The sequence below is a fragment of the Cetorhinus maximus genome, chromosome 9 (genome assembly GCF_964194155.1).
Source record: "Cetorhinus maximus chromosome 9, sCetMax3.hap1.1, whole genome shotgun sequence".
In the NCBI taxonomy this organism is placed as follows: Eukaryota; Metazoa; Chordata; class Chondrichthyes; order Lamniformes; family Cetorhinidae; genus Cetorhinus; species Cetorhinus maximus.
In genome coordinates this window covers 83,310,194-83,322,272 of record NC_135887.1, presented here as the reverse complement: position 1 = coordinate 83,322,272, position 12,079 = coordinate 83,310,194, and the positions used below count along the sequence as shown (strand labels likewise).

General features: G+C 43.5%; 1 protein-coding gene across 1 annotated transcript in view; it reads left to right on the top strand.

Moving 5' to 3' along the window:
- ptpn5 (protein tyrosine phosphatase non-receptor type 5) overlaps positions 1 to 12,079 on the top strand; it is a 79,096-nt gene that overhangs the window by 46,703 nt on the left and 20,314 nt on the right. Inside the window, exons 4-6 of the mRNA XM_078547861.1 lie at positions 1,852 to 1,936; positions 3,932 to 4,011; positions 5,517 to 5,654. Coding sequence (XP_078403987.1) covers positions 1,852 to 1,936; positions 3,932 to 4,011; positions 5,517 to 5,654 — 303 coding nt within the window. The remainder of the gene's footprint in view (positions 1 to 1,851; positions 1,937 to 3,931; positions 4,012 to 5,516; positions 5,655 to 12,079) is intronic.

Genomic DNA, 12,079 nt, shown 5'->3' with positions numbered 1-12,079 from the left:
GAACCAGTGGATGTGGTGTATTTGGATTTTCAGAAAGCTTTTGATAAAGTCCCACAAAAGAGCTTAGTGTGCAAAATTAAAGCACAAGGGATTGGGGGTAATATATTGGCATGAATTGAGAATTGGTTAGCAGACAGGAAACAGAGAGTAGGAATAAATGGGCCTTTTTTGGAATGGCAGGCGGTGGCTAGTGGAGTACCACAGGGATCAGTGCTTGGGACCCAGCTATTCACAATATATATCAATGATTTGGATAAGGGAACCAAATGTAATATTTCCAAGTTTGCTGATGACACAAAACTTGGTGGGATTGTGAGTGGTGAGAAGGATGTTAAGAGGCTTCAAGGTGATTAGACAAGTTAAGTGAGTGAGCAAATACATGGCAGATGCAGTATAGCATGGATAAGTGTGAAGTTATCCACTTTAGTAGGAAACACAGGATGACAGAGTATTATTTAAATGGTGATAAATTGGGAAAAGTTGATGTACAAAAGGACCTGGGCATCCTTGTACACCAATCGCTAAAAACAAGCATTCAAGTGCAACAAGCAGTTAACAAGGCAAATGGTATGCTGACCTTCATTGCAAGAGAAAGTACAGGAGCAAGGATGTCTTGCTGCAGCTGTACAGGGCCTTGATGAGACCACACCTGCAGTATTGTGTTCAGTTTTGGTCTCCTCACCTAAGAAAGGATATATTTGCCGAAGAGGGTGTGCGGCGAAGGTTCGCCAGACTGATTCCTGGGATGGCAGGATTGTTGTGTGAGGAGAGATTGGGTCGACTCGGCCTTTATTCACTGGAATTTAGAAGAATGAGAGGGGATCTCATTGAAACATATAAAATTCTAAAAGGGCTGGACAGACTGGGTGCAAGGATAATGTTTCCTCTGGCTGGGTGGTCTAGAACGAGGGGTCACAATATCAGGATACGGAGTAGGCCATTCAGGACTGAGATGAGGAGAAACCTCTTCACTCAGAGGATGGTGAACCTGTGGAATTCTCTACAACAGAGGGCTGTGGCAGCCAAGTCACTGAATATATTTAAGAAGGAAATAGATTTCTAGACTCTAAAGGCATTAAGAGGTATGGGGAGAGAGCGGGTGTACGGCATTGAGATAGAGGATCAGCCATGATCATATTGAATGGCGGAGCAGGCTCAAAGGGCCGAATGACCCACTCCTGCTTCCAATTTTTCTTTTTTTTCTAAAAAGACTGACTTCAAAACCAGCAGGTTCAAACTTAGGCTTTGTTCCTCTCTGCCATGTGATTTCCAGCAAGTTACCAGCCTTTGCCTTTCTCCATTTTCTTTCCCCATCAGTTAAAGTGTTTGTAGTTCAAAACAAACAGATCTTTCTCAAGTACCATGCAGGTCAGGTGATTTCTTGGAAGAGGCCTGCTTGTTGACAGATCCAAGGTGAACTTATGACCTTTTTAAAAATTCCAGGTCAGCATCCAAATGTCCAGATAATGCCACGTCCTTCCATGTTTCAAAAGAAAAATTCAGTCTTGAAAGATATGATTCTAACAAGAGCCACTTGATTTATCTTTGTTAAATACTTTGGGCTATGACAGGCCTTCTTTAGTTTTCCTCCCTCCTCTTTCTATCCCCTGGGAACATGATTGATTTCTACACTCCATTTTCCTATGCTGACTATCTTGGAAATTGTAGCAACATCAAATATGGCACTCGGTGATTCTGGGTTGAGGTGATGCAATCAACAAACACCCTCTATTGGGCTGAGAAATTGAGCATGGTAACCAGATTTTTTTGTTTTTAGCATATTGAAGTTATAATGTTTAATAAGCTTTTAATATAACCTTGTCCTTCGTACTTCCATTCTCCCAACTGCAGGAAATACCGATGAATTTTGTTGATCCGAAGGAATTTGATATTCCAGGCTTTGGACTGAAGAATCGTTATAAGACAATCCTCCCAAGTAAGTAAATTGCAAAGGCAGTAGCGTTGAGCCCATTGTTACACCATCAGGATTGCCATTGTCAGGATTTTACTCATTGCCTCAGCTGCTGTTTAAATAATTTCTTCTCAGTAGAACATGATAGCTTGACTCACTGCATTCTGGCACCAAGTGCCCCAACACCTTAACAACAATTACGACAACAACTTGTATCTATGTAGTGTTTTTAACATCCCAAGATGCTTTCATGGGGGCATTATAAAATGAAAAGTGACACTGAGTCCCATAAGGAGATACTAGGGCAGATATCCAAAAGCTTGGACTAAGAAGTGGGTTTTAGGATGTGTCTTAAAGGAGGGAGGTGAAATTTAGGGAGGGAATTCTGGAACTTAAGGGCCAAGGCAGCTGAAGCTAATGGTGGAACAATTAAAATCAGGATTGCTCAAGATGCCAGAATTAGAGGAGTGCAGGTATCTTGGAGGCTTATGGGGGTGCAGGATATTACAGGGATAGGGTCGGTGGCTAGACAATGGAGTTTGTGGTGGGGACAGAAGGCAATGGTTTTGTTCTTCCCAATATTTAAGTGAAGAAAATTTCTGTTCATTAATTTTATGTCTTGGGTAAATGAGTTAGTTGGCCAACCGAACTCTAACTGCATGCCTTCCTATGTTCTCCTCAATTGCTGCTTACAATCAATAATGGGGAGGAACTGATGTAAGAATAAACAGTGATGGTTTATTGAGACATAGGGCAGAGCACCAGATCTTATGTACTGACTCAGAAACCTCCAGAACTAGACTTACAGTTCCCAGTTGCCCGTGTTGTAAAGTGATTCGTCAGTGCTATCACAAGATCAGTACACTTGCCTTCTCTTAAAGGGACAGGGTACTTCACTTTACCACAATCAAATACTGGATGTTGGATAAACAGTCTGACAATTTAGAGATAGTGGAGGGTTTATGTGAGGTGATGGTAAGGTGGAGCTGCTGGGTCATCAACATATATGTGGAAAGTGACATATTTTTGGATGCTGTCGCTGAGGGGCAGCATGTAAATGAGAAATAGGAGGAAGCCAGGAATAGATCTCTGGGTGACAGCAGATACTATGGTGTGGATAAAGGGGAGCATTTTTCACCTTCAAATAGGTTAGGTTTTTTTGGCTAGAATGGGGATACTGTGGGACTGCATCAAAATAAATTTGATGGGAGACACTTCAGCCATTTTAACTTAGAGCAAATTTTCTCAAAATGTTTTCTTTGAAAGTTATGGGAGATTCAAAGGACTTAATCAATCTAAGAGGAAGAGAATGGGAGATCTGTGGGACTATCATGTGGATGGGTATGTTATCCACCGAATTCATGTTTCTCAGCAAGCTTGATGGGTAAAGGTAGAGATCATAAAGGTAATCAGCAAAATGGAGGGACTCCAGACCACTGTCTGATATGATTTGCACAAGAGGCTAAACAATTGCCCTAAAAGTGGTACAGACAGCTAAAAGAATAGCATTAAACCAGATCAAAAGATCACTTACCTGATTGTTATAAATGTGTGAGAATTGAAATTTCACTTTCTCTCTTCATTCAATGGTGGTGAATACTTAACTGGTGAAATACAAAATCTAAAAGCTATGAGAAAAGCAATAATGGCCTCAACAGTGTGTGACTAATTTCCCAATATTATCCTCATTCCAATCTGTTAACAACATCAGCTTCAAAATATTGTTCCCTCACCTCTTGTAGGGCAGGCTTGTGTAAGTACCATAATGTCCCATATGATCTTGCTTTATGAGTTATCTGGCCATTTTATTTTCCCATAGGCTGTGTAATAATAGTAGTAATAGGCTCTGACCATGTTAGGAAATGTTATAAGCAGGAGTTATTCATAAAAACAAAGCTTGGTTAAGAAACACCTAGAGGGTTATGCTGCTGAGTAAGTCACTTGTTTGTAAATTAGAGTGATCGTTTCAGATAATGTAAAGATCTTTAGATGTTTTACATTTTGCCATTTTATTTTCAGATCCTCACAGCAGAGTGTGCCTTACCATTAACAAACCAGAAGACCCACTTAGTTCATACATTAATGCTAACTGCATTAGGGTAAGTGCAACATTTAGAGCCTCAGCTTCAAGGAGACAGCTAGGCAAATCTTAAAAAGAAACATCTTAACAATTGAAATATAATTACACCAATTAATCTGTAACTATGTGGAATTCCTATTTATTCAGCAGGCCATGTATGTTATGGAGTTATTGTCTATTAAGCAGGGTAAGGGTTATTTGCTGTGTAATTTATGAAATTATGAGCAGAGTATGTCCCCTGTGTAATTTTCAGAATTGCTATTTATGCAGCAGGGTGTTACACACTTTAATTTATAGGTGCTAATAATCTGATGCTGGGTGCCTTGGATTAGCATGTGCAGAGACCTGTGGCATGCAAGGTATCTGATGTGCCCCAAAGCAGGCATCTAACACCAAGCCGACTGGGAGTTGTGTGTAAGGTTCATTGGGCTCTCAAAAATTATCAAAACTAAGGGGCCACATCAATGTTTATGAGGAATGGGTGCTGAAGGGAGACCCATCATTTAAAAGAACTTAGCCTCTCCGCCAGGTGTCTACCTCCACCTCTGCTATCATTCCACCCTAGTCCCTGCCACCACACCCAGCCCCACTGCAATGCTCAGAAAATCACTTTTTTTATTCATTCATGGGATGTGGGCACCACTGGCTCAGCCGGCATTTATTACCCATCCCTAACTGTCCTTGTTCAGAGGGCATTTAAGAGTCAACCACGTTGTTGTGGGTCTGGAATCAAATGTAGGCCAGACCAGATAAGGACAGCAGATTTCCTTCCCTAAAGGATATTAGTGAACCAGATGGGTTTTTCTGACAATCAGCAATGGTTTTGTGGTCATCATTAGACTTTTAATTCCAGATTTTTACTGAACTCAAATTTCACCATCTGCCGTGGGATTCAAACCCAGGTCCCCAGACCATTACCCTGGGTCTCTAGAATACTAGTCCAGTGACAATACTACTAACACCACCACCTCCCCAGGTGTGGAATGGGCACCAAACAGTCCTTCACTGGCTGCTGATGTTGAAAATCCAGCATTGACATTCCTTGTGCATTATAAATGATGTGTTCATGGCATGAGTTAATTATGTAAATGAGTTGCTTGCTCACTATTGGGCGAGATCATCTCGTGTGCACACTACCTAAGTCAGCAGCTCTGTGCAAGGGCCTTGTTATCAGCGTTACAGAATTCTGGTATACTCAGCAGGATACACGTGCAAGAGCTGACAGTGAGACACAAACAAGCCATTAAAGCAAATTGTTCACCTTTACTTGGTATGGACAGTATCTACACAAGAACTGGATTCATCTTTTAGAAATTGTGTAATGGATACCATGCCTCAGTCTCTGCTTCTTTTGACTCAAAGGTGCAGCCCAGGCATCTACGTTTTGTCACAGCCCTCCTTGTGACAGTGGGATTATCAGCTGTGCTCCACTCTGTATCACTATGGGTGCCTATTGCAGGCTATGCTGTGGTGCTTCTGCCCCTCTAGCAATGGTATTGAGTTGATGCTGTTTTATACTTACAGGGCTACGGAGGGGAGGAAAAAGTATACATTGCTACTCAGGGACCAACTGCGAACACAGTGTCGGATTTTTGGACAATGATTTGGCAGGAGCGGTCAACCATTGTTGTCATGATCACAAACCTGGAGGAAAGGAATGAGGTACTGCTGCAGCTGTCAGCACAATGGACTCTTCAGGCATTTAGTTTTAAATAGGATGGGATTGGTTGAGTTAGTCAGCTTTAATTAGTACATATTCTTGTCCAAATTTATTTCTACCTTCTACTTTCAATCATCTTATTTTGAAGCTGTTGACTCTTACAGGGTTACCATTATGTGGGTCCTGGTTGCTCTCCAGTGCCTCACCTATGAGTTTTATGCATCTGTGTCCTTTACTGGCTGCTGCTGTTGAAAATTCAGCACTGTCGTTCCTTGTGCACTATGAGTTATGTGTTCATGGCATGAGGTAATTATGTAAATGAGTTGCTTGCTCATTATTAGATGAGTTCATCTCGTGTGCACACCACATAAATCAGCAGCTCTGTGCAGGGGCCTTGTTATCAGCCTTACAGAATTCTGGTGCGCTCAGCAGGATGCACATGCAGCGAGTTTCAGAAAGGTTTTCAAAGCGAGGACCACCGCAACAGAATCTCAACTTGTCCTCAACTAACCCAGAGATGCATATTTTCAGCTCTCCCAGGATTGCTAACTCCAAACAAACTGCAGATTGATCCATTCTAGTTGTTATGCCTCAGTGCATTCACCCTTGAAACAGTATCTTCTATACTTAGTGTCCAAGCCACGATTTTAATTTGTGGAGAGAGTCGGATTTGGAGTGTAATTGTTGGCAGGGGCTGAGGCAGTTAGCAAACAGTCCCAGCCTTAGCAACATGAGGCCCAGGAGACTTAACTCCTGGGGCTCATTTTCATGGCCTCAGCCAGTCTCCCACCCAAAGCTGGTGAGATGCAGCTGCTGGCCAGCAGGTGGGAATGCTATGCTGAACGGCAAGAGGCCACCAGGGACCAGAGGAACCATCTTTGGCAATCAGGTAGGTTGTAGCGAGGACCACCAGGGTGGTGGTGGGGGTGCTGGGGGGGTGGTTTGAAGGGCACTTCAACAGCTCCTGGCTCCATGGGGTAAGTCAAAAGATGTTAATTCATTTTCTTTCTGGGGCTTTCTCTGATCCTGACTTCTCTTGTTGCAAGGTTGTCCTGGCAGGAAAGCCATAACAGGTGGACCACCGTGGACCCACTTTGCATGTTCTTTCCACCTGCTTCAGAAGAGCAGGTAAAGATTGGGATCTTGATGGTTAAGTCCAGTGGATAATCTTAATTGCCCACCAACGCAATTTCCACCAGGCAGGTGGGTTTAAATCACCCCTAGGCCAGAATTTTACATCCAGTGGGCGGGTGCACGCCTGACCCATCCTGCCGTGAAGTAGCGTGAGATGATGTTGTGCAAGCGTCCCGATGTCATCACGCACTCACGTGATATCTCATTGGGCGGGCGTGCACGACAGTCGGAAGTGCGCCCACCGACAATTAAGCCCACTAAGGAGGCAATTGAAAGCGATTTTTCATGGCCCATCCACTTTTATGGTTGGTGGATGGGCCAATCGGCCACGCAGCCTTTACATTTTTGCTCAAACCTCGATCCAGGGCGGGATGAAATCTCCATTGGGAAATAAAATAAAAAGAGAAACCTGGGGGACTGTTTTTTAAAAGAGGTATGCTTTCAGGTGCTTGATTGTGCTGCATGGACATATTTTGCAGCATTTTTGTTGTTTCATTTATTCTGTGGAGGTTTGCAGTTCCCTGAGGCAGCTGTCTTATTTTATGGGAGTGGAAGTGCTCATCAGGGAGTTGATCACGGTTGGGGAATCCATTTCCCGTCCATTCCCAGGCCTGCCGATCGCCCGCACCCGACAAGCGAAAAATTCAGGCTCCAGTCTCTGCAAAGGTCGATTACCATTTTGATTTTTAAAAATTTATGGTACATACTTTCCTTTGAGGAAATACAGTCTATTTCTTTTTCTCTTCATTTTGTTATTGGTTTCCCTCCCCTAAGCTACACACTCCTAAACAAATGTAGAGTGCTGGTTCAAGCCACTGCCAATGGCAGTCTGTGGAATGCTGTTGACACAGGATGGCGTCAGAGGAAACAAGCCTAAATTGTGCAAAACTAGCTATAGTGGTGAAAATTGACATATTTGGTAGCTGTTAACAACCAGGATAAGATCCTCATTGACGTGTGGGCCCAGGGTCTCTACACACTAAGGCCTTTCAATAAATGAGAAACCTTGGTTAAATGCCCACTACTATGCTGTTTGTGGGAAGATTGAGTGATGAAGAAGCATTTTATTAAAATCAGAAAAACAAGGGAGAGAAAAGGGAAGGTTAAATGGCCTGCAACCCACTTGAAATAAAAGGAGGAAATTGTTAACTGGATGTTAAAGATTATCTGAGAAGACAAACAACAACGGAACAGAACTTATAAACAGCTAAGACATTGAGAAGCAAGCATGGAGTTAGCTCATAGCTTGGGCTATATGCTGTATATATGTATGTAGTTATGTGTTATCAATAAACACTTATCAACCATACAAGACTCAGAACCTCTTCATGAGACCAACTGAATATATGACATACAACATGTGGCAGCTCTTGGAAAAACCCAGAGCCTCAGAGAAGCTGGAACAGAAATTCAAAAGTTAGAAAATTAAAGGAGCAGCACTCTGACCTGACTGAAAGCACCTGAAGTGAAGACACAGAGGGAGATCGCCTGTAAGAAGTTCCGTTTCAGAATTGGAAGCAGAAAGGCGAGAAAAAAACTCTACTGTGCAGCTGGGGTCTCCACAAGATCTCCACAGAGTGCAGAGTCAAAGGACCTAGCAGGGATGAGCAAGGAATTCAGTTCTAAGCCAGGACTAGTCTAAAAAGCTTCAGTGCTGTAAAAAGAAGGCAGAGCATCCCGTTTCCGAAAGCAACACAGCCAGCCCGGGTTCAGAATTGGTGCCATACCATGTGGCGGCTGAGCTCGTGGTAAGAAAAAAAACACGAAAACAAATCGGAAGGTTTAAAAACCTCAGCCAAGGCCAGGAATCCACTGTAAAACACCTGGAAATCCTGCGATATCACAGGGAAGGCCCAGAATAGTTGACTGAATACAACTAAAGTCAAAGGAGTCAGGGCACCATTGCCGTGGGAGCCTGCCAAAACGTGACAAGTGTGGGAAGACTCTTTGAAAAAGGTTACTGCAACGCCATCTTTAAAGCATTCAAAGCTGTACTTACCTGAACTTCAAAGCAACCATGGACAACAAATCAACATTACCAGACCAATTTGGACTGATCCAAGGGCCAAACCAAACACAAAATTGGGGACTCTGGTGGAAAGGATTTTTAAGATACTTAATAGCTTCAGCTTTAGATAAAAAGACAGAAGCTGAACAAGTGAATACACTACTTTATTCAGTTGGTCCGATAGCCTATGATATTATTGCGAGGCAAGGAATAAACAAATTCTCAGATAAATTTGATGAAGTTCTAAAATCATACGATACATATTTTAATTTAAGAAGCAACAACATTTTAGAGAGCAAAATTCAACAAATGTGTCCAACAGCCTGGAGAACCGGTTGACTCTTTTAGAAACAAATTATACAGATTGGCTGAAGGCTGTGACTACGGTGACCTTAAGTCAGAACTCATGAGGGACAGAACTGTTGTCGCAGTGACTGAGGAAGCCCTTTCAGACATACTACAGGCCAAGGAAGGCCTGACTGTAGAAAAGGCCATCCAAATAGTCAACCAGTCTGAAATCCGCTAACAGCACCAAATGTATTTTACGGGCTGAAAGTAAGCCATGGTACAAAGCAACCCCAAATGTCCAGCTAGTAAAACAACAAAGGGGCAGAGAGACTCCAGGCCAAGGAAGGCAATACCCAAACTGACCACAAGAGAGTGGGCGACTGTGTCAGCACTGTGGAGCCAAATGACCGCACAGGTGAGAACAATATCCAGCAATCTCATTGCAGTGTTTCAACTGCAACTGCCTGGGATGCTTCAGAAAGCAATGCAAATCTAAGACAGGAGGAGGGTCCCAAGTCAATCCATGAGATTGAGGTACCACACCGGGAAGAGACCCAACCGTGCTTCTTAGATGAGGTTAAGGGTCCTGGGTACTCTTTTTGGAATGCAGACATTTCAGTAAACGGTCACCTCACCAACTTCAATAGGACATAGAAGCCAGTGTTATGGTGCTGTTGGACAAGGAACCAGGGCCGGTGACACAACAGATGATGCCACGAACAACAGCTGTTGGAGCAGGTGGCATCAAGCTCCCAGTTAATGGTATATTGCAGGTGACACTCCAATACAAAGATAAACAAATACGGGAGATGTTATTTGTAGTCCACAATGAAGAATTTTACCTTTTAAACAGAAAAGTCTGTGTTGACTTCAACCTCCTTCAGAAAATTGAGGAGGTCAACCAGCAAGGGTTTGGTTCCAAATTTTAAAAAAACTCTTCATTGGATTGGGGCGACTGAGGAACGCATACAGTATTACGTTAAGGGAGGATGCCACGCCCATGTGCCTGTTCATACCATGGAAAATAGCGCTCTGCTCATGAAACAATTGCAGCAACAACTGGATGAGATTACCCAAAATGGGAGTCGACCGAATGGTATTCCGGGTTGGTCCTGGTTCTGAAGCCAAACGGGTCCATCCGTATCTGTGTCAACCTGACCCAACTCAGCAAGGCAGTGGCAAGAGAAGTCCGCCCAATATCCTTGGTGGACGTCAGCCTGTCCAAGCTCTCCAAAAGCACAGTGTTTTTAAAACTCAATGCTAACAGCGGCTTCTGTCAACTTCCACTAGATGAGAAATCCAGATTGATTACTATATTTATCATACCTTTTGACAGATTCTATTTCAACCGCTTGCCATTTGGCATTACCTCGGCACCCGAGATTTTTCAACTCAGCATGTCAGCCATTTTGCAAGACCTGGAGGGTGTCATCTTCCATATAGATGATGTTTTGGTCCAATGGCATGACTGTGAAGGAACATGAAAGGAGGCTCATATGTCCTAGAATGCTTGCAGGAAGCAGGATTGGCACTAAATGAGAAATGTGAGTTCTCTAAGACATCTATTTGGTTCTTAGCACACATTGTCAGCAGCAAAGGCATCACGGTGGACCCACAAAAAACAAAATTTATCAGTGAGTTCCCAACCCCATCATTTATTCCAGATCTCTAGAGATTCCTGGGCATGCTGAACCAGTTGGTGAAATTTCTACCCAACCTAGCGTAGGTCACAGAACCCCCTGCGACACCTTCTCAAAAAAGCCAGGCACAGTGCTGGGATATGCACCAGGAGCAAGCATTTAAGCATATCAAAGCCATGCTGCTCTCACCCGATATCGCTCATTATGACCAATCCTTGCCCACTACTATAGCAGCAGATCCTCGTTCGCAGGCCTAGGGGCAGTTTTATTTCAGGAACAACTTAATGAATGCCGCCGACCAGTATATTATGCATCTAGGGGACTATCAATCAGAGATACGATATCAATATCGTCATTATCAATAAAGAAGCTCTCACAGTCACGTGGGCTTGCAAGAAGTTCTTTGACTTCATTATTGGCTTGAACCAGATCATAAACTCTCACTGCTAGGTGGGAAGGAACTTGCAAAGATGACCCCCAGAATTCAGAGATTCTGCTTGCGTCCCATGAGATTCACATATGAGATGGTGTACGTTCAAGGGAAACATCAAACAACTGCAGATACACTATCCAGGGTCATGGTCGACCTTCCTGCAACACATGAGGTCAACATGGTTCAGGAGCTCGAGTTATACTCCCAATCAGTGAGGAGACAACTGACGGCTACCTCAGGGAAACTTCAGCAAATCTACCAGGAGCAGATGCAAGATGAGGAGTGTGTCTGCATCTGCCATTACTGTCAACATGGGTGGTCACAGCAAAGGCCAGGTGACAGCGTCACGAAAATTTGGTTTGAGCAATAGAAACACTTTGCTGTGATAGATGATCTGCTAGTTTACAATGAGCAGTTGGTCATTCCAGTCTCCCTTCTGCCAGCAATTCTCCAAAAATTTCACGAGGGCCACCTGGGCATTACAAAGTGGAGAGTGCATGCCCAATCTGCTGTATGGCAGCCAAGCATATCAAGGACCATTGAAGGAATAATTGCAAACTGCCAGATATGTGTGCTGCACAAGCTGGGCCACAGAAAGCCCCTCATCTCCATACAATTCCCTTGCAGGCTGTGGGAACGGTCGGGAATCAATTTATTTATCTTTAATGGCAAGTCCTTCCTCATCGCGGTTGACTACTTCTCCCGATGGATTGAGGTAAAGCAATTACACACAATGATCACTGAGGCAGTCGTGAAGGAAATGTTTGCGAGCCTTGGCATCCCGGACCATGCGGTGTCCAATAATGGCAATTCGCATATTAATACTTCACCCAATTTGCCATCAGTTACCACTTTAAACGCCATATCAGCACCCCAAGGTATCCACAATCAAATGGGCAGAAAGGGGCATCTGCCACATTAAAG